General features: G+C 32.7%; 1 protein-coding gene across 10 annotated transcripts in view; it reads left to right on the forward strand.

The window, feature by feature from the left end:
* The window catches only part of LOC148599003 (uncharacterized), a 32,244-nt gene extending 15,604 nt beyond the window's left edge, over positions 1–16,640 (forward strand). The window contains exons 7-18 of one of the 10 annotated variants that reach the window (XM_088560726.1): positions 2,893–3,015; positions 7,583–7,600; positions 8,523–8,714; positions 9,413–9,525; positions 10,660–10,774; positions 11,620–11,715; positions 12,509–12,637; positions 13,010–13,132; positions 14,226–14,379; positions 14,960–14,986; positions 15,477–15,552; positions 16,170–16,640. In XM_088560726.1, coding sequence (XP_088416852.1) covers positions 2,893–3,015; positions 7,583–7,600; positions 8,523–8,714; positions 9,413–9,525; positions 10,660–10,774; positions 11,620–11,715; positions 12,509–12,637; positions 13,010–13,132; positions 14,226–14,379; positions 14,960–14,986; positions 15,477–15,552; positions 16,170–16,196 — 1,193 coding nt within the window. In that variant the 3' untranslated portion in view covers positions 16,197–16,640. Of the gene's footprint in view, positions 1–2,892; positions 3,016–4,245; positions 4,546–4,815; positions 4,942–5,593; positions 5,670–5,952; positions 7,340–7,582; positions 7,601–8,522; positions 8,715–9,412; positions 9,526–10,659; positions 10,775–11,619; positions 11,716–12,508; positions 12,638–13,009; positions 13,133–13,620; positions 13,833–14,225; positions 14,987–15,476; positions 15,553–16,044 lie in introns of those variants that run through there. The other 9 variants (XM_088560727.1, XR_015918402.1, XR_015918403.1 and 6 more) reach the window with 9 other exon arrangements.
* Positions 16,641–23,743: the final 7,103 nt, after the last annotated feature.

Here is a 23,743-nt window from a genome sequence, read left to right on the forward strand (position 1 = left end):
TAAAGTCATCTGTAAAAGAAAAATCTATTTTTAAATCAAACGGAAGGATAACGTAAACTAAAACAGATTAAATATTAATGACAACATTTTAATTTTAATATTTTTTTTTTATTGAAATACATGTTAATAATATTTGGAATAAAGATGAACTATTAATTACTATTACAAAGAATTCTAAGAACAGCTCATTATTTTGAAATATTGTCTGAGGGGATAATTATGTTCAAACATTTTTATACACGACACGATCTTACAGTATCTTTGACTCTATCTACTTAATCTACGTATTAAAATGCATTCAATGTGGTCTAAAATATGTCGGAATTATTGTCAAAAACTCCCGACAGTTTATCAACATTATAACCAACATGATCATTTAATCCTCTCTATAAAAGTTCTAATTCTTGAAAAAAAATATATACAATCCAATAAACAGTCCTGTTCTAGGTGAAATCTGTCGATGGGAAAGAATACAGGATACGGTTGCAATAACAACACCAAAAGTATGTGAATTTAGCAATAACGTAAATATAATTTAATTTGACAAAAATCAAAGACGGATAAGGAGTTATGGCCATCTCCACTATGCATCACCATAGATGGGCTTCTTCCTGTCATACAAAAATATTTTTTAACATTCAAACTAAACTCTATTCTATACCCCTCATGTTATTACAAATCAAGTCTTGACAATCCTATTTCTGATGCCACTTTGTCATTATATAGAATTGTGTCCATCATTTTGGATATTTGTTTCCTCAGACTCGGTTTGTATTAAATGTCAAGATGAAGAAAAACGCTCATTTCTTCCAATACCGTTTGTCAAGAAAGGTGTTACATGCAAAAAAATTGGCTAACATCCTCCTTCACAAAAACGTCACGAACAAAATTCCCATGTATTCCTATACTTTACCTTTTGCTTCCAGAATTTTCAATTATAATGCTACGTAAGTTTTCAACATAAGTTTTCAAAGACCTGTAACTTCTATACTCACAGTTATCAAAGATGGCTCTATTACTTCTTCGACACTTGTTATTCCCGTGGTTGTATTAATTAAATTTTGATCCTGAAATTCTAGAATATTATTAGAATACAATAGAATTAAACTCTTATGAATTTTGTTTTCAATTTGTATACTTCTATTCCCTATACTCAGTTAAAATGACGCCTCAAAACCATTAAACATCATTGTCACTCCACAAATAGACGGTACACCTAAATACAAATATGTAGTACTTGGAAGATATCCGTCGAAAAAGAATCCAAATCACCCCCCAAATATACCGTAGAAGATGTTTTCAAAATGATGGAACTTTTCAATGTCAACATATTTGTAAAGTGTGTAAGGCGCATTTTTTTCAGCAAACGGTCAGCATTCAAATGTCAGCAAATTGTGCTCCTCTACACGCTCACCTATTATTTCACTCTTATGAGTCCGACTTCATAGATGGTCCAAAGAAAGAAACATCGCTTAGCCAGATCCTTTGATCTTAGATTCCGCTATATATATTTATATACAAACAATCCTATTTTAGAAGATTTCATACACCGCATCTACCTACACCTTGAAAAAAAAACAACACCATAGACATTATGAAGTCAGCTTCATTTCTTGACCTAGTATTAGAAATTGATGGAAAATGATAAGTCATGAACAAACGCAGTGACTTTTCATTTTCTTTCATTTCAGGCAAAATCCCATCAGCACCTGCGTATATAGGTTTTATATCACAACCCATCCGTTATGCCAGAGCTTGACGTTTCTACGCAATTTTTTTTGTATCTCACTAGACTTCGTACAAATATGCTTCTGGAACAGGGTTACCTTGCTTCAAAATGAAGTGATCACTACAAAAACGGTCGTCACAACTGAAAACAAACTTGTAGTCTCAAACGGTCTGAACATTTCTGAAATCGAATTCGATCTTAACATGCCTCGTATTCTTTACAAGAATTTGGTTAAGATTTGTATTATACCTTAAGAAGAACGTATTTTCCTGTGCTTCATCTTCCCATTAAAGTAACATCCCCAAAAAGACAGTTTTGTACATGTAGTTACGAAAGTTTGAGTTTAAATACTGAACTGAACTAGTAAAAGAATATTTTGTATCTTAATTTAAACCTTCTGCTAGAAATTCAAAGCAGGAGCTGCTCATCATTCTGCAAACTGTAATAACTCCGCCCTCTCTACACACTATTTCAGTTGTTTGAAACGTCGATATTTTTTTCTTCGAATTTGGTTTGTTTAAGTTTAAACACGTTTAACGCACGGGTGTTTTGTAATGAAAGATTATGGTATACATTTAAATCATGAAACTTTGCTTAAGATATATTTATATTTCTAAAGCAGGTAGACCTAGAGTAAGGGACACAACTCTTACAATCATTGGAACGTTTGCATTCAGCATTTTACATCAGTCTCAAGTAACTTGGACTGATTTCATTCTTTTTCAAATGGAAGCTTCATAGGCTTTGGTGAAATTAATATGATAGAAACATATCACTGATTTCAAGAGTTACGTCCATTACGCTAGGTCTAACTCCTTAAAATAGAGTGAAAAAAAGGATGGCTCTTAACTTTCTTCCAAATGATTGAAATGTACTTTTTAATGTATTCCAGGTAAAGTGCGAATTCCGAGTATAACATGCTCAAGAACTCTAAAAGTTATAAGACCATTTTGAATGTATTTTATCACTCCCATATAGAAATATAGAAATACCCATTGCTTGAAAGAGTGGTTAAGGCGTTCCTCGCGCTTTTATACGATATATATATATAATGTATATACCACTCAGAACTATTTGTGCTTTGATAGAGTAGTTCAGAGTACGTCTCGCTTTTCGAAATTTGTACGTAGTTTTGCTAAATGATTTTTTTCTTTTAATCATAGATAATTACTTCAGTCAAGAAAAGCTTGATAAATGTTACATTACAATGTGCAAAATAGGACAAGGCGGACTCGAAATGGAGGCAAACTGCAATGAGACTGCCAGTGGATATTTTTGTAAAATAGGTAAATAGGAAAAACTAAATCTAAATTAACGACTCATATTGACTGTTTATTATATTTTTATGTTAGCCTTTGGAAGATTTTAAAATATTTGTGTATCAGATTTACTGTTTAAAACTCTGAAAAAATAACAACCAACGTATAGATATTTGATCAAAACCAAATTAACAAAATACGTTGAAAAATAAAATATCTGCATAGTAATTTACCATATAAGTTTTAAAATCAATATGATACTATGCAACAAATAAAACTATAATATGTAAACTTTCTTATTAGCCATGAATTAAAATGAAGCAATAATATAATCTTGGAATATATGTCACGTCTAGATATGCATTTTTGGAAAAAAAGTATTTGTTACAGAAGGTAACAAAAAGTATCGAATAAATATTGTTCAATATTGTTCAGACACTGTGAAGTCAGCCTCATATCTTGACCTACACTTAGAAATCGATGGTAAAGGAAAACTATTGACCAAACTTTACAACAAACGTGATGACTTTTCATTCAGAATTGTCAACTTTCCTTTCGTCTGTGGCAACATTCCTTCGGCTCCTGCGTATGGAGTGTTCATATCACAACTCATACGTTATGCCAGAGCTTGCTGAAACTATGCAGACTTTTTGTATCGCGCTAGAAGTCTAACAAATAGGCTTCTGGAACAGGGTTATGTTGTTACAAGATTGAAGACATCACTACAGAAGTTTTATGGTCGTCATCATGAATTTGTGGATCGTTATGATGTATCCATCAGCACCATGAAAACTGATTTATTCAACGGGTCATAGTTTGCCTTTCCTCGTTTGTCTACCCCGGACTTGACTTTTTATGAGCAACCTGGCGGGTGTTTCTAGAGGACGCTTACCCTACCGGCGCACCTGGTCCATGCTCCCAGTTTTTAGTGGAGTCCGAATTGCTCATTTACTTTCGTTACTTTGTATGTATGATTTTAGTTACTTTATGTTCTTTGTTGTGTGTGTCTGTTTTTCATGTCTGGTCTTTGCCCCTAGATTACATTCTTTTGATTACCGCTATAACCTTGGTTCCCTTGATTACTCTTCAACAAAGATAACGTATTATTTTTGAATCTTTTTAATTCATATTTAAACATTTAAAATGAGAAACTTTGATTTGTAGCACAAACCACGACTTTACAGTCAACAACAGCATTTTCGGATTTATCTGAAGCAAGAACGTAGTTGGGTCTCAAAACTAAATTGTCTACTTTAGTGCACCAGGGTATTCTTTTGACAGCCGAACAAACAAGCCAGACAATCCGAATTATAACAACTGAAAATACCAATGTTAATATAGACACAACGGAACTACAAACAGACGTTAATATCTTAAAGAAGAGTCATCAATCGACGACCGACAAATCACCGACTTCAACATCGGAAGCTTTAAAAGACATTGCATCTGATAAAAACATTTCAAAGAACAATATTTCTTCCAACTCAACAATGAAAACATCAAAATTACCCGAAAAATCAACTTCATCGAGCACTTTTACCAACGATGAAAATACAGGTAAACACTTAATTTAAAAAAGGTTAACGCCAGAATCTAAACCTCGACGAGAAAAGTTTAATACTCTAATCTTTAATGTCAGCAAAGACAAAACTGCATCTTATCTCACCATATATTACAAAAGTCAAAAGTATTTAAAATAATGCGAGAATTATGTGCTGTTTAAGTTCGAAACTCATCACGATTATAGTCCGTGAACGTGAAAAAAAAAATTCTGATCAGTCCGTTACCATTCGGCATCTGATAAACTGCCACTTACATTTATGATAGCAGGTTTGTCGTTTGAAGCACCAACACATACCACCATGGAAGAAGAGGATATTTCATACAGTACAATGTGGACGACTCATGCAAATAATGAAAAAGAAAAAAACGAAAAGTCGATGGAAGTTGTAGGTTTGCAGCTTTAATTGTAGACTCATAATGCATTAGATAATATGTTGAGTTGATATGAACAAAAACAAATAAGAAATAGCAACAACATATAGAAACTGAGAGAATATTGTTATAAAATAGAAAATTCGGAAATGCCAATAATATATGTACAGCGGCGACAAATCAATACGCTCTCATTTTCTTTTTTTAATTACTGTGGTTTTTGCTTTGTCGTTTCAAGTCGTAAACGGATTGTTTTTCATTCTGTTTTATTATTTTCTTTATTTTTGTAGTACAGATACTTTAAATGCCTTATTAGAGAAAGATATTGTGACATATGTAAACAGTACAAAAGACCATGTTCTATTGTTCGTTCTATAACGCGATATAAGCGTGAGCTGTAACAAATAGCAAGTTATATCAAACACGAATCGAATCGTAAACTGACAATTAATGATAATGTTAAGGAAAAAAGTGTTGCACACACACACACACACACACACACACACACACGACAAATTTGAGCAACGTCCGCTTGGTTTAAGTCTGTACCTGCTTTTTTTTAAACAAGATATACCCTACAACATTTATCAAATCTGTCCTAAATGCTTATGTTATCAAAACATATAGACATCTGCTTATATTCAGTTTGTCATTTTATATATTTCTGTAGATTTTGTTGGTATTGGAACTGGTGTCATCGTTGTATTGATCTTATTGATTATCATTTTGGTCGTATTTCAAAAAAGGTATATTATCATTTCATGTAATTTTAAAAATATTCTGAATACTTTTTCGTCTAAACTGTATTGAATTATGAATTTACTATTTTCAACGTAAACAATGTAAAATTCAATATCATCCTTAAACAAAAAAAGAAGTAGATACATATGAAAATCAGAAAAAAAATAAATAGAAAATGTCGTGGACGTGCCTCATTATGGTGGTACATGCTTATTAAGTGGTAACATTAAGCAATACTTTTATTTTAGTGAAAAGATATTTCCACTTAAAACTATCAACAATTTACAGGCGACGCAGCACTCTATGCAGATATTCTGAAAAGGCAATGAATACCAATTACATTCCATGTACTGAAAATGGAGAGCAAATCACGAGTGCATTAGGAGAAGAACATAACTGCGAAGTAACAGACCTAGATCATGATAAATGCGGATATGCAGTAGTGCATAAATATTCTGATAAAATTCAGTCACGTAAAATGGATTGTTTGTTTAGTAGTCGTCCTACACAACCTTGTGACGACAATGACGCAACATATGACCATCTCCAGTGGAACGAGACAACAGAGTCAACTCGCAAGGACAATTCATATGATAGTTTTGAGGCGGACGCGATATATGCAACTTCAACCCACTCGAAACAACCGGAAAGAGAGTCAAACTATGATCGTTTATAGATTTAAATGAGAAATTTGAACTGCCTCCTTTTGGTTTGCAACGTAAAATAAATAACAAAGATGATGTCATGTTTATGTGATTCGTGAATTTAATGCAATTTGTTGTTAACGTTTAATTTACTACTGATTTTATAAAAAGAACTTCAAAACAGTTTTCTTTAAACTGTGTCACACTGTTATATAAGAAAGTCCTTTTAAACGTTAATGTGTAAGCTGTATATTGAAAGACGGATTCACTTTTTTACATTATGTTTATTGACTAGAAGACGTCATTATTGTTTTGGAAGGTCAATAACAACTCTGAACCAATATATGGTTGTAAGATCTTTCCATGAAGGATATTTTTTTGTACTATGAATTAAATGGTTTCACTCCTTTTTTGTTCCCAGATCAGTGAAATCAACATAATTCCGAGAAATTCTATGGAAATATCAACAGTGCGGACAATTGCAAAGTGATGAAATATCTAAAATTGCCTTTTGGTCCAGATGAACTAAAAGGCAAAATAAAAAGTATTTTGAGATCAACAAATGATTTTCTTGTGCGGTTAGCTTAGTAACTTAGCAAAATTTCCCAAAGATACACTGTCTGTCAACATTTAAAGTAGAAATCCTTTGTTATGTTTATTTCTGGCATTTGAACTAACGGTTTGGCGTGATATTGTGTAACCATTTTGTTGTATAAAATAAACATGGGAATTTAAGTAAGGAAGTATCACATCGTTACATTGAAGTGAAGTTGCAGAACTTTACCATACTATTAAAGAGAGTGCATAATCTGCGTTATACATACATCATGCTTAGTTTTAATTCGATAGCATCGCTGAAGAAATTTTAATTTTCCATAGTTATCAACCCCGAAGAATGAGGAATGAGCATGATAAATTGGGTCCTTGTCGTAAAAAAAAAAGAATTATTCAAATAGCGAGTTTGTTTTTCGATTTGTAATTACAGTATGTGTTGACATTACTGTGCACGACGGGAATATATTATATAAACAGAGTATTTGTTAATGTATTTGTTATGCCAATTACAGAAATTTCCAACAGGTAAGGGTTTTCCTTGTCTTTATTTTTTTACAGTATTACCTTAGATATAATATATCAGCAAAGAAAGATATAGCAAACACTTGAGATATAAACAGCTATTTAAAGTACTTGTTTGTGGTATCTAGATCAAGCATTGCAGAGGTATTTTTGCGTACAAATGGAGCTTCATGTTCTTATTCTTTTAATGTGTTTAGCCCAGACACATGAAAAAAGTAAGTACTGTACATTAATCAGGTATAATAATAATATACTAATATACCCTTTTCATAATCTTGACTTCAACTTCCTGTTTTTTTTTTTTTAAATTTTGAGCAAAGGGAAGTAACGCTCCAACCAGACTGGTTTCTGTTCAATTTGAGAAATGGACAACAGTAGACTACAAATATAAAACAAAAATGACTTACTGTAGCTGGAGTAAAAATGTTCTTCCCCAGGTTGTTGTGTGTTGGTGGTAACATCACTTTGAAAACATGCTTAAATGGATTGCATTCCATAAATTAAAAAAAAACACAATTCAATATAAATAAAAGTCAAACGAAATTTATATATAGAATAAATGTTGTATGAATCTAGATTCGTTTGTTGTATACACTAATCAGCTAGGAGATAAGGAAACATATATGGTGAAACAAATGCACCATCTCATATGTAAAACATAAAAATATAGAAATCACCAAAAGGCCTTCAATAAGTGTAAATACACCTTCAAGTAAGCTCTGAAAGGCCTCGACAACAAAAGTAAAATGGTAACGCTTTATTGATATAGTTTTATTCTTTTATTCCTTTTAGTCTTATGTTAATAATGTTTACAGGACGAGTTTGAAAAAGAAAAACAAATAATAACATCCTAAGGAATGGAAACGTTTCTTTTAGAGATGACATGTACTAGGTATATTTTAAGTAAAACGTGCAAACCCATGGTCATTGCAGAACATTCTATCGACTAATAGCACTCTTTGTTATATTGGACGTCACCTCTATTTTAATGAAAGGTGTTCTCTAAAATATGTTTCAGATGAAAACTACAGCATGTTGGTGTACAATGAAAATATTGAAAAAGAAAAAATCAAACAAAAATTTTTAACGTACTTTTTTACAATATAAATTATGGTAGGACATTATATTAAATAATAGTTTTAAAGGTCTACTATCCAGAAAGAACCAATTTGACTGATTCATGGCAATCGTGCGATGCTAAAGGAGGAAGCTTGGTTTCCGACTTTTTTTGCCGCAACGTAACAGACCAAAGAGATATGAAGAATACAACGAAACTAAGGATATGGTCGGGAAAATATACAACATATTCTTCCTGGATATTGATCAAAGGTACATCTACTTGTATTTGATCTTAAAATATTTTAAAAACCTTGGGTGACAGGTATTAATTGGAATAAAGACATGTGCGTGTTAAATGAGCCTTTCATATTTATTCATAGTGAAGAAATTGTTACATATATTATTAACTGTAAAATTGCATTCAAGTATCTAAATTCATGAAGTTCTTACAAAACATTATGTATATGAAATAAAATAAGCTACTTTGTATTTTTGATCTATGTTCGTGTATTTTATAATAAAATGTATATATTTTAAGATATTTTTAAACGCTTAGATACAAATACGAAATAATAAAATGCTGTTGCAAATTGTTTTGTCTATGCTATATTTCATGATGTCTTACATAGGCAGATTTACTGATTTTGAATGATTTTGTTAACCATGATGTAGTTGATTTTTATCTCCATTATAAATTTCCAAATCCAATGTTTACAGCGGATCTAAACGTTTGTCACCTTCCTTCACAAGATAAACAAATACAATGATATTTTTTCATCTTATATCAAACGGGACACAATCTTAAATAGCTGGTTACTTAAATAATGGTATACGAAACTGACAATGACGTCCAAAACGTTTTGTTTACACGAATAGCGCATACACATTAGATGCATTTAATTTGTTAACACCAATCTTTTACTGAAGCTACGATGCATCATGTATTTATTTTTTTTATTTTCCGATAGGTTGTTACAGGTTTAACCTTAACCAGTTACAAAGTACAAGACAGGGCAATTTAAAGGCATGCATTTCCTCATGTCAGAACATAAACCAGAAAAAGCAGCTCATCGCGTATGATGTAAATAATTCATTTTATTTGTAATTTTCGTGATAAGCCATGTTGTATGTTTGTTTCGAGTAGCTACTATTTTGAATGTTGATGCTTGATTATTCACTTCAGTCGATCAATGACGGATTTGAAGTGGCATGGTTAACAGCAGAGGTTTGAATTTTTTAAATAACACTGATGCTATTCTAAAGCTGTTGATTTACAAGATGTACATAGTATTTAGAATTTTCGGTTCGATTTTAATTTCCCGTCGACCGTTGTAATCCTTCATTTTTTTTAATTTCAAACATTTTCTTCTTACGAGTATTCAATGAAACCAAGATTATAGCGGTATTTAAAAGAATGTAATCCAGGGACATAGACCAGACATGGAAAACAGACATACACAAAAAAGAACATAAAGTAACTAAAATCATACATACACAGTAACAAAAACAAATGAGCAACTCGGACTCCACTAAAAACTGATAGCATGGACCAGGTGCACCGGTAGGGTAAGCGTCCTCTGCTTGTCTAGAAAAACCCGCCGAGTTGCTCATGAAATGTCAAGTCCGGGTTAGAAGAAAGAGGAAGGGAAAACTACGTTTAAGATATTAAGGTACAGTAAATTTACTACAAATGGAAAACAGAATGGCAAACTGTTAGTACAGATGTAGTAGTGATTAGCAGTATTTAAAGCGATTGGATATTCGACAACACGTGAACATAGTAATTTTTTTTTGCTTTAGTTTGTTCAGAGGTGTGACATTATTTTGACCATCGGAATTCTGGTGATCACGAGCTTTTGATTTTTTTTACAAATGATAATAACAGACAAAACAATGAATAGCATTGCTTAAATGGGCAAGACTACATTTCTCTTCTTTCTTTGGTGACTATATAAATAATCATTCTCACAAGGCTCTGTCTGCGGCTGCATACCGTTTATTCTGTCAGTTTTTAATTGCAAATAAGTATTTATTACAAATGTTTCATCTTACATAAAATATCGGTACGTAAAATAATCTTGATAAGAACATATTTTTTCTACTATACAACGTATATATATTTTGTCATCTTTTTTAAAGACATGAAACTAAATATAAATGAGCATGTAGTACGTTGTTCAGCGTATTATTGACTCTCATAAATTATTCCACTTAGGGTATAAATTGTGCTTGCAAGGCTGATACTGATAAATGCAAATCGTCATTGAACTTTGGAGACTGTGCTGATCTACGATCGGACATTGATTTTGCAAAAGTGACGCTTTTACAAAGTAGGCTGAGTATAAATATTTGAATACATTTTAATGTATCGAAATATTGAGTAAATAAGTATATGTATGTATTTGTAATTAGATGTATGGAATTTTTTGGAGTACACGTTATGTTTTGATCTTACTTCTGTTTATTTAACGTGTTTAAATGTTGCAAACTGTAAACTACCAGACATTTGAATTGGCTCAATATGCTTGGAGTCATGATGACACCCGCCTTTTCAATGTTTCAAACTATTTTCTATAATTGTTTCATGTCATAAATTATATGATCTTTAAAATCATCCTTGTTATAATAGGCTGATCTTACATTCATATTCATTTATGGCCAGTTCATCTGGGAGTAAAAAACTATACAAAACTATCTAGTAAGCAGAGCATACAGATTGGTTCGTGTTACTGTTTGTTTATTGTAACTGCTTCATTCTTACACTTAGAACTGTTTTTATTCAAAAAAGTTGTCAATGTACATATTACTCTTTCCACAATAAATTAATAAAACAAGTGGTCTAAAATTTTTACAACATTTTATAATTAGTTACAACTGGAGATTTTTTAAAAAAAAAAGGATTTACTTATAATTTGTTTTAATACAAATTGTTGGACATAAATTTAGACGTTTTACAATTACAACAAGTGTTAACTTATTGGATCATTTGTTCTAAAATCCTAATTCATTTTGAAATACTTTTTTTGATTTAACTAAATTTTAAAAAAAATAGTATGTGCGATTTTTTCCCTTCCCTCTCTCATAAAAATATAGTGCAAAAAGACAATGCAAATTATTACATGAATAATAGTTTTTCATTTCGTTACATAATATATTTATCAATCTTTTTTAACAGTTCATGATGTGCCTATCAATCCAAAAGATGATAAAGAATGTCATTCAGTACAACACCAAAATACCAATGAAGTTATATTTGGAAATGACAATTGTAGTAAGAATAATATAGGACACGCTTTTGAAAAAAAATATTCGATTTTGATTGATAGATTTTATTACAAGCCTCCTTTTAATCGACAACATATTTGTCCAGTGTGGTGGACGTGTTTATTCAACGGGTCATAGTTTTCCTTCCCTCGTTTGTCTACCCCGGACTTGACTTTTTATGAGCAACTCGGCGGGTGTTTCTAGAAAAGCAGAGGACGCTTACCCTACCGGTGCACCTGGTCCGTGCTCCCAGTCCAAGTTGCTCATTTACTTGTGTTACTTTGCATGTATGATTTTCGTTAATTTATGTTCTTTGTTGTGTATGTCTGTTTTCCATGTCTGGTCTTTGTCCCTGGATTACATTCTTTTGATTACCGCTATAACCTTGTTTCCCTTGATTACTCTCTCCTATAATTAACTTGATAATATTATGATTTTGTAATGTTACTCAAATTGACTTTGATGCATGGCATTTCTCTAAAAATAAAATTTGATTTATCAAGAAGAAATTAATTCTGTATTCGTATGCCAAGTTCTACTAGCTTAATATGTATCATTTGACTGTCGGTTCAAAGTTAAGGACCGTGAAAAATGAGGACGCTTACCCTACAGGTGCACCTGGTGCATGCCTCCAGTTTTTAGTGGAGTCTGAGTTGCTCATTTACTTTTGTGACTTTGTATATGTTATTTTAGTTACTTTATATTCTTTGTTGTGTTTTCCATGTCTGGTCTTTGTCCCTTTATTACATTCGTTCGATTTCCGCTATAATCATGGTTCCCTTTATTACTCTTTTATTTAGAATCAACTAATATTACTAATGAAGAGTTACAGAAATGGGACAGGGCAAATGGTTTGTCATGTCCGAGCACACAAATTCAAAACGTGGATAGGTATTTCCGCATACCACAAAACGTGACTAAATTCAATGGTAAGTCGTGTTTATACACTATATATATAATCCTTAAAGATCATTTTTTGTATCTAAATGGATAAATATAATAGATATATAATAATCGACTTTAGCTGTACAAAATTCTTCTTGAAAAAGAAAAATCATTTAAGTAACTTATATCCGTTTTCTTTCTCCATCAGTTTATATGTACATGTAACACCGTTGTTATATGATTGTGTTTGAGCAAACTTACATATATGCAAATTATGTTTATACTTCTAAACTACATATAATGCAGGAAGAAGTGACAAACATATTATTGCTTACCATATTGTACTAACATAAGACACATAACCCGTTGGTTTTATAGCTCAAATGAACATGAGGTTTCGAATACATTTATTCCAGGCAATGACGATGAACTGAAAACATTTAATACGTGCTACTTTTATGAATGTGAGAGTGGCACGAGTCGTGTAGAACGGAAGGGAAAATGCAGTAAATCTGCTGATGGATTCGTGTGTTCAGTTGGTAAATAAAATGTAATAGCTCAATCCTAAAATGTAAAGCAAGCGATCAAGACAAAATTGATACGGATGCATTGTCTGTATTCTTTGTTCATTGTGTTTGATTGTAATACTAGAGTTGTGAAGTTGTATGTAGCAATTAACTTTGACCAGAAAATAACGATATTATACATTTAATAAGATATAAAAAAGTGACAGGTGACTTTCTTCTGAAAATAAAATTAATAATACAATTTTCATTATCAGAGAAACAGATAAAAATGAAGCAAATTTGGGAGACAGTTAAAAATAAACACATACAAAATCTCTATTAATAATCATTATTGCTTTGAGATGCATCGAACATATACACCAGTATATATATATTAAAAAAGCGGTCTTTTGTGGTACAATTATTTAATGGCACCTGTGGGTCCCCGTCTACATATTGTCTTCATAGCTTTTTATTTTTTTATATTTTTAGTTTTTTTTTTTTTTTTTTTTTTGTCGAAGAGAAAACAACCCCAAGGGGGACATAAACTTAAGGCCACACATGGTTTTCCACGAATGGCCAGGAAACCCTCACACCACAGGCAGACTACAACAAGCTAATATATGTATAATGAACAGTCAAGTAGAGTGTGAGAAACACTTCAACGACAATATTTTCAATAAGATATGTTAAAGATAACCGACACAGATTCATGCATATGTATTACGTCTATATTGTATTGATAAGAAAATATATACGTTTTTACCCTTTAACATAGATCACAAAAACAAACCGTCAACAACTCCAATGAAATGCAAAACAAGTAAGTTAACTGTAACCACTGAATCTTTTACAACAGCTGCTTCCAATCAAACCGAAACATTACCTACAACGACTTCTAGTAAAGTTTCAACTGAAATAGCAACAACAATTTTATCAAGAAAAACTGCTCCTGTTTCTATTACAACAACTGCTGAGTACCAAATCGAATCATTACCTACAAAGTTTCCCAATTACGTTTCAACTGACATAGCACTAACCATTTCATCAAATAAAACAACTGACTATAGTTTAAAAATTGTTGAAGATCAGACCTCAAAATCGCCTACATTGTCTCTTTTTGCAGTTTTGACTGACAAAGCTATAACAGTTTTATCAGGTAAAGATACACTTGAATCTAGTGCAACAATTGCTGAGAACCACATAGAAACATCAACAGAGTCGACTCTGGAAGTTTCGACCAAAATAGCATCAACCATTTTATCAGGTTCATCATATAAACATTCCTCAGGTAAAATGATAGGTACTGCAACTGAAGGAAGTCATGCATTAAGTAGCATTTCCAGTGGAGTTAAAGAGAACGCTTCTCCGTTTCAGGGAAAAACTAATATTTTAATTCCAAAAACAACAGAACAAATCGCTTATGATGCTAGCTCGGTTCAAAGTTACGTACCAGCGATATAGCTAGAATAACTCGATCTATAATTGTCCGTTCTACAGTTCCGACACCAAGCAAATTATCTCCGACATCCGACTCCATTCAAAGCAGCGATGAATTATTAAAGGACATCACTACAAATTCAGTAACAACGATCAACAAAATTCGAGAAACTACGGAATTGTTTAGCGGCAAAAGTTCGCTATCTATAAAAAATTATACACAAACGAATTTTAAAAATACTAAAAACTATCATACCACTGGCGATATGTTCAAAATTACTGGTGACCATCAATATAAAGGTCATCTACAACATAGTGGTGGAAATTCATCTGCAGAGACAACAGTAACAGCGACACATTATGTGAACACAATAACTATGGTAGAACCAACAACCAAACAAAACACTGAAGGCGGGGGTCACATGGAAAACGTTTTCAGTACCAAAGGTATGAATGAAAAAATATCGAACGTTTTCGATAACCAATATATTTTTATAGAAAATTAAATAACACAGGCCTCATTAAATAGAAAACGGAACAAATGTGGTGAAACGCAACAAATGCACCATGATACAATCTATATACAGATAGTAAATACTTACAGAGGTCATCACACTTTCTAAGTAAATTCTAAAAGACCCCGACAACAAACGTAATAAAAATCCATGGTAATATGACAAAGACTCTCCATTTAGTATGAACAAAAAGTCAAATAATATTATAAAAGCAAGTTTTATCCTTATAATTCCGGCGTTTTCAAATTGAGTAAAAGTCTTTAATTTACCTAGAAAGTTCAAAATACCATATTTGATTTGGTATTTCAGTCGGCGGTTGTCACATTGGGCCCATATTCTTTAATTTTGTTTTATTTATACTGTATTTGTTTGAGCCACTTCACAACATATATTATTGATATTTGATTTGTTTTTATTTGCAGTTATTGTTGGTATAGGATCTGGTATGGTTGTTACGCTTATAATTGTGATTATTTTGGTACTTATTGTGAAAAGAAGGTAAGAATATACTATAAATATGTAAGTATTATGAACGCTTGCATCGATATAATTTTAGGGTTAGAATCACATGAATAAAACAAATGCGTGTACCGATAACGGCAAACTTGTGATATCTAACTTTATCATACGAGACTAAATCATGAGATTTTCACGAAGTACTCTTTGAAAATATACGTGCAACACACTGTAATCGTCAATTTGTGTTTAAATCTTAATTTTATTTAAACTTAGTAACACCTTAATCAGACACTTTGATTAAATATACGTTCGTTTTATGTTTTTATTTTTGTTTTCCTTTGTTTTTTGTTTTGTTTTGTTTTTTTTTTAATTCGCATATTTTAAAAAAAAGTTTAAATATATTGAATTGAAAAGAAATATAAAAAGACACAACGAAGATCATACAAAATAATCTTAAAGTAGATTTGAAGCTAACATTGAAAAAGGTTCTATGATTTGCCATGATTTTCAATGTACTAATACACTTTTCAGTAAAGGCTATTAAAATGATCTCTATCAGGCATAACCTGCTTTGCAGTTAAAAAATGAACATCAAATACAATTTCCGTAGAGTTAGTTTAAAAGCTTTTTAGTGGTATGTTATGAATGCATTTCAGGCAACAAATGGCACTGTGCAAACATGAAACTATTTTGGGGAACAATTCTAATACGAAAACTCCGTCGTTTAATGAAGTAAAAGAAGAGAATATCGATGACTTTAACGAAATTTGTCGAGATAATAATGGATATGCAATGGTCCAGAAAAAGTTTTAAACCCGAAAAAGAGCAAACAAACTCAATGGAATGTGTTTTGCAAATTCCACCACAATTTCTCTACAATGAAAGTGATTATGACCATATTTTGAAGAATAACATAACTGAAGAAGATTTTACCTACTATAATGGAAGCTGTGATGAAGGCTAGACTTATAACAGTACAAAACATTTCAAACAAAAACATTATGAACAAAATATATTATGACCATGTTACCTTTTGATTTCTGTGTTTGTGTGGACGCAAAGACCAGCTATATAGATACCAATATTGATGATCTTAAGTAAAAATCCAAGTTTTGTTTTTTTTGGTTTTTTATATATATATATATATTGTAAGCATTCAAAACAGTTTTCCAGTTTTCATGACGAATATGTCGTATTTGTTGATTTGGTCATTTGGTTTAAGTATTTTGAAATTAAATGTAAAGACAATAAAACAATTGTTTATACTTGTATACATGCGACGTAAAGGGAGAATGTTACCTTTTATCTCATTGTTATCAGCTGTGCATAATGAAATGTTTCTTCTTTGATTTTTTATTCGTGTGTGTGTTTGTCTTTCTTTTAATTTGTTAGTTAGTTTGTTTATTTGTTTGTTTTTTGTTTTGATCATAATGCAAAAACAAGCATCAAGTTTAATAACATTCACTTATTTTTTTTTACAGGATTCACATTGTTAGTATCATTTGAACATTTATTGACTGACTTTGTGTCATGATTTGATTCAAACAATTAAGTTCTTTTTTGTACATGAAACATTGCCAATCTCATTTGTACGCCGTTAACATTTAAGTTTAATTTAACACTTTTACCAAAAAGAAGCTCAATTTAGAACCATGCAAATGAAATATTTCTTTGACCACATATAAGTATTCAGGAATTGACATGTATGATCGAAATGCCAAATGAATGTACATCTATTGCTCTGAAAAAGTAATGGCATTAGTCAAAGTAGTATAGTTGATTTAAATTGAAAGGAAAAGTATGTTTCATATATGCATTGCATCATTTTTGGTTCCCTTGATTACACTTTCATCACTTCCCTCAGTCTTTTCCATAATTGTATTTGTTTTACAAGTGAATAACTGGACACACGGGATATATTTACACTATTTTTAAAGTTTATAGAAGTATGAACGTATCACCCTTTGCGAGATTTGTAGTGTAAACTGTACTTCAATCGTCGACCGGAGCTGCTAATGCAGTTCGCATTACTTGGAAGTCTTGCAGGGCGAATGAAAGGTATTTAACATGTTCGTTATTATTGAAAGGTAACACTGATAAACATCAGATTCCGCTGCAAAAATAACGTTCTACCCTATTGATGCAGCTGGTCCAAACACCGAATTCTATGCGTTAGTTCAGTTATGTTTAAGATTCCGTCATTATGTATTGTTCGTTTCGTATGACGTTGTTTGCTTGTTTGTTTGTTTGTTTGTTTGTTTGTTTTGGTCTTGTTTTGGGTATTTTTCTTCATTTATGTGGCCGACACAAACCTGAAGAACAAAGCCGAACCCCTGGTTTGCTTAACAGACAAAAACAATCATTATTGTCAATTATCCACTTGAGTTTGATAGTAATGATGGCATAGGCAGTGTATGCCTTCATATTACCACATAACGGGAATATCTTTGGAAAAACCATGACATATTTCCTCTTGGTCACAACTTCCCATTTAGGCCTAAAATCTACACAGATATAAAAAAAAAAACCCTTTTCGATTACGGTTCATTATTTCCGGTATTTTAATTCAAATGGCAGTTCAAAATTTCCGCCTGTTAAAAAGCGGTACAAAATGAACAATGGGTGAAAGTAAAAGAAAAGTTTCAAAAAGTCTTGAAGTTTGTGGGGAAGGTGCGTCAATTTAAAGATGAACTAATAATAAACAAGTGAAATTTATATGTAGGCATTATTAAAACACATTTTATATAATCAGTTTGTTAGAAACAACATGTATCAAAGAGTAATCAAGGGAACCAAGGTTATATCGGTAATCAAAAGAATGAAATCCAGGAACAAGGACTAGACATGGAAAACAGACATACACAAAAAAGAACATAATGTAACTAAGATCATACATACAAAGTAACAAAAGTAAATGAGCAACTCGGACTCCAATAAAAGCTGGGAGCATGGACCAGGTGCACCGGTAGGGTTAGCGCCCTCTGCTTTTCTAGAAACATCTGCCGAGTTGCTCATAAAAAGTAAAGTCCGGGGTAGACAAACGAGGAAAGGTAAAATATGACCCGTTGAATAAATCAGTTTTCATGGTGCTGATGGATACATCATAACGATCCACAAGTTCATGATTACGACCATAAAACTTATGTAGTGATGACTTCAATTATGTAGCAACATAACCCTGTTCCAGAAGCCTATTTGTCAGAGTTCTAGCGCGATACAAAAAGTCTGCGTAGTTTCAGCAAGCTCTGGCATAACGTATGAGTTGTGATATGAACACTCCATACGCAGGAGCCAAAGGGATGTTGCTACAGATGAAAGGAAAGTTGACAATTCTGAATACCATCGATTTCTAAGTGTAGGTCAAGATATGACGCTGACTTCACAGTGTCTGTAGTATCCTTTATCTCAAGTTCTTTTGGGTAGATGCGATGTATCAAATCTCCGAAATAGGATTGTTTAAAGATAATACGTCATCTATATAGCGGAAACTGAGATTGAAGGATCTAGGCGAACGATATTCTTTCTTTCTGATCAGGTGCACCGGTAGAGAAGCGTCCTCTGCTTTTCTAGAAACACCCACCGAGTTGCATATAAAAAGTCAAGTCCGGGGTAGACAAACGAGGAAAGGAAAACCATGACCCGTTGAATTATTCAGTTCTCATGGTGCTGATGGATACACCATAATGATCCACGAGTTCATGATGGCGACCATAAAACTTCTGTAGTGACGACTTTAATCTTGTAGCAACATAACCCTGTTCCAGAAGCCTTTTTGTTAGAGTCTAGCGCGATACAAAAAGTCTGCGTAGTTTCGGCAAGCTCTGGCATAATGTATGAGTTGTGATATGAACACTCCATACGCAGGAGCCGAAGGGATGTTGCCACAGATGAAAGGAAAGTTGACACTTCTGAATGAAGAGTCATCACGTTTTTTTGTAAAGTTTGGTCAATATTGTTTCTTTACCATCGATTTCTAAGTGTAGGTCAAGATATGAGGCTGACTTCACAGTGTCTGTTGTATCCTTTATCTCAAGTTCTTTTGCGTAGATGCGATGTATCAAATCCCCGAAATTAGGATTGTTTAAAGATAACACGTCATCTATATAGCGGAAACTGCGATTGAAGTATCTAGCCAAACAATATTCTTTCTCTCTGATCAGAGCAGCTATAAAGTCAGCCTCATAAGAGTGAAGGAATAAGTCAGCTAGTAAAGGAGCACAATTTGTTCCCATTGGAATGCCGACCGTTTGTTGAAAAACACGTCCACCACACTGGACAAATATGTTGTCGATTAAAAATTTCAGCATTTTGTAAACATCTTCCTCTGTATATTTAGAAGATGATTTGGAATTATTTCTTACAAAGTATGAGGAATCTCTACCAAGAACTATATATTTGTATCTAGGTGTACCATCCTTTTTGGAAAAACAACGATGTATAATGTTTTTAAGTCGGGATTGTAACTGAGTATGTCTGTCGTGTTATATATAAGTCATTGGTAATAGTGTTTCAATGAGAGACAGTACATGCATATATTGAACATGAACTGTGCAACAAATTATACGTATGTGCATAAGAACAACGACTATGATATTTCTTTAAAGGAATAATTTGATACACACTTAGACTTATGTTTCAAGTATCGGAATTAAATAAATATGCGCACTACTTTCAACAAATTAATTATAATAACAAATTGTGATACGTATTGCATTTTAAGTATTCAGTCACATGTATGAAGCAATTTACTTCAAATGCAATTGTCTCATTTTCTTATTTATGAAATAAATACAAACACGAACAAAGAACAAGTGGCCTTAAGTTGAGACCAAAAAGACATTTGTTCCTTTTTTTCTGATGAACAGAAAGTTCTTTCAATCGATCGGCGTACTATATTATGCTATTGGTACATGTAACATAATAAAAGATAATAAATCAAAATGCACTTTTTTATTTACCTTCAGGAATAATTGCAATGGTTCTTCTCTAGACAGACAGAGAGTGCATACATGTTGCGTTTGATACATGTACAAGTAAAGACTATTACTATTCTAATAACAATTTGAACTCAGTAGCAGAAGGTATAAAAACAAAGACTTCCAATGGCGGATCCAGAAGAAGCTGCTCCGATCCAAAGATTTTGTGAAGGGCCCAGGCTATCATTTGTTCATTTCTACCAAAATTTAAATGCACAAAAAATTCCAACCTGTACCCATAACTTGCGGAACCTTCATACGAAAACACCACACGTATACCTGGCTTTTGTAGTAACACATTTAAAACTCTTTTATAGCTGTGGCTTCGTTACATTGTAAAATCTGTAAAACATAAATAAATATGATGAATGGAACTAACAATGTTTACCCACACATAGTCACGCGGTCCTCGGGATCGATGCAATCTACTGTTTGTCCTTTTGACAGATTATGTTTAGTGTAGCTAAGTTAAGAGTTATATTAATATTCATAGTCAGGGTTACATTCCACACTCTGGTGTACACGCATGTCCAAACACATAGCACCAGTTATCGGTTTAATATTTCTTTTCTAAGAAATGTTTCATCTATTTTGAATTACTTATAATGTAAAACTACATGTACCAATCATATAATTATTGTATATTTCGCTATACTGTACACATGTTTCAAGGAGCGAGCTAATTCCCCTTTAACGCCGAAACGAAAAGTGTTGCCAACATTGAGTGATAAACTTCGAATTCCGACGCTACCTTTTATGTTGCAATAGTGAGCGTAACGTCTATGCCCAGAGAAGAAAAAAACTAATTTATTATACTTTAGTGATAAAAAAGATCCTGGTACCAAAGGCCTGTGATATAAACAACAACAACAACAAATAATAGATCTCGCCCCTTTTCATCTTGTGTCCTGCATTTTTATTTTTTGAACTTTTTTATTTCCAATTTGATCCAAGCCTTCAATCTAAGACAGAAATTTGAAAATGTAAGATAGTAAGTACAAAATTCAAGATAAGAAGTTGAATTTTAAACCAGTGGGTCTATATGCCATGGATCCTATAAGGATCCGGAGCCCAGCGGGCATGTAAATGTATGGTCCAAGTACAAAGTCGTGTATTTCACAATTAAAGTGAATCTAGCCGTCAATACCAGTCCGCTTGAAAGGTAGCCGTCGTTAATATTTATGAGCGGTGCGTTCAAAATTTAAATTAAGTTATTCATATGATAAAAACGTTGAAAAGGAATAAAAATAAGTAGATTTTTTTTTCAATATTGTTATTTTTTTTGTCTTCAATAGTACTATCAAGGGTTGGACCGGGTCCAGAAGTTTTGGAAAAGGAGGTTTTAGACTTTTACCAGAAAAAGGGGGGTTCGAAGATATCTGCTCAGTTTTGGCAAAATTTTCCTCGGAATTAATTAAATTCCTTAAATTCCCCAACAACCAAAAAAAGGGGGGGGGGGTCCGACCCCGCCTCGTGGATCAACCACTGCATATGAGATTTAAATGAAATTTTCATTTATTTTGTAACTCGCGTAATACAAATTAAAGAGTATAATCAATGTTGGCTATTACTTAAGTAGTTAGGGGCCCCCTTTTTGCAATTTTCTGAACTAAATATAAAGACATGGAAATTCCCAATATTTGAGGAATTGATAGTCATGAAGTAGGCCTAAAATCGTGGTAAGGAGGGGGCTTTTTGAAATTTTCTCAACGACAGTGGAAGATATAGAATATCACAACACTTTGGGAATCAATATTGCTCAAGTAGGCCCAAGATGGACTAACAGACATCGGTCCCAGTCACCAAACTGAAGTTGGTACATAATTGGTAAGGGGCCCCCTTTTTAAAATTTTCTCAATGACAGAGGAAGATATGGAAATGCCCAATATTTTGAAAATTGCAGTCCTCAAGTAGATTTAAAATCTCATTGAAGTCCCAGAATGGACTGATGGACCTTGGTCCCGGCTACCGACTTCGAAGGTGCTCAATAAGTGGTATGAGGGGTCTCTTCTTAAAATTTTCTCAATGACAAACGAAGATAATGAAATTCCCAATATTCTGCAAATTGATAGTCTTTTAGTAGGGCTAGAATCAAATTCCAGTTTCATGATGGACTAATGAACTTTGGTCCCAGCCACCATAATTGGTAAGGGGCCCCCTTTTTATACGACCGGAAACAATTTGCGGTCAAATAATGTTATAGCGCAGTTGTCGTCGTCGTTGTCTTGTGACACTTCGTTTATATGTGATACATTAAGTTGTGTGTCTAGAAACACCCACCGAGTTGCTCATAAAAAGTCAAGTCCAGGGTAGACAAAAGAGGAAAGGAAAACTATGACACGTTGAATAAATCAGTTTTCATGGCGCAGATCGATTTCTTAGTGTAGGTCAAGATATGAGGCCGACTTCACAGTGCCTGTAGTATCCTTTATCTCAAGTTCTTTGGGATAGATGCAATATATCAAATCCCCTAAATTAGGATTGTTTAAAGATAGTACGTCATCTATATAGCGGACACTGAGATTAAAGGGTGAGGAATCTCTACCAAGCACTGTATATTTGTATCTAGGTGTAGCATTTTGTTTTTGGAAAAAAACAACGATGCATAATGTTTTTAAGTCGGGATTTTTACTGAGTATGGGGAATAAAAATATACAGTGTTAATCCAATCATCGTCCTTAGTAGAGAGACCAAAAGAGGATAACCCAGATTAATGGTTTTTCACAATCTCTTGTTTGGAGAGTGTGGCAGCAATATAGGTCTTATCACTGCTATTATTTTCTACGTCTACCTCTGATAATAAACATTGGATATAAAAGGTTTTGCAGACAAAAACCGCTGGTACGACAACATATTTGTTATGTATAGTAGACAATGTTTTTGCTACATCGGGGTCTTTGAAAACTGATGTAGCATTGGCACACATCAGGGGCAGTGGTAAAATTAGAAAGAAATTAAAGTTTCAACCAAAAACCGCCTAAATTTACCCTTGACATCTGAGTATGATACGTTTTAATTCCGAATTGTAATAGTCACTGGACAAAGACTGTCGACATGTAGTACTAAGACTGGTAGATTTGATTTTAATGGGGTACATAACAAATATTAGTCAATAAAAGATTAAGGCATATTAAAAGACAGGATTGCATTAATTGTATAGTTCCAACAAAATATTTTGGCTTTGTTCCACAAAATTTCCGCTATATCCACAAAAGTAGGAATTCATAAATGATGTATCCATTCTTATGCGGGTG

This window comes from Perna viridis, chromosome 14 (assembly GCF_037379345.1).
Source record: "Perna viridis isolate PV_CMFRI_1.1 ecotype Kerala chromosome 14, ASM3737934v1, whole genome shotgun sequence".
Lineage (NCBI taxonomy): Eukaryota > Metazoa > Mollusca > Bivalvia > Mytilida > Mytilidae > Perna > Perna viridis.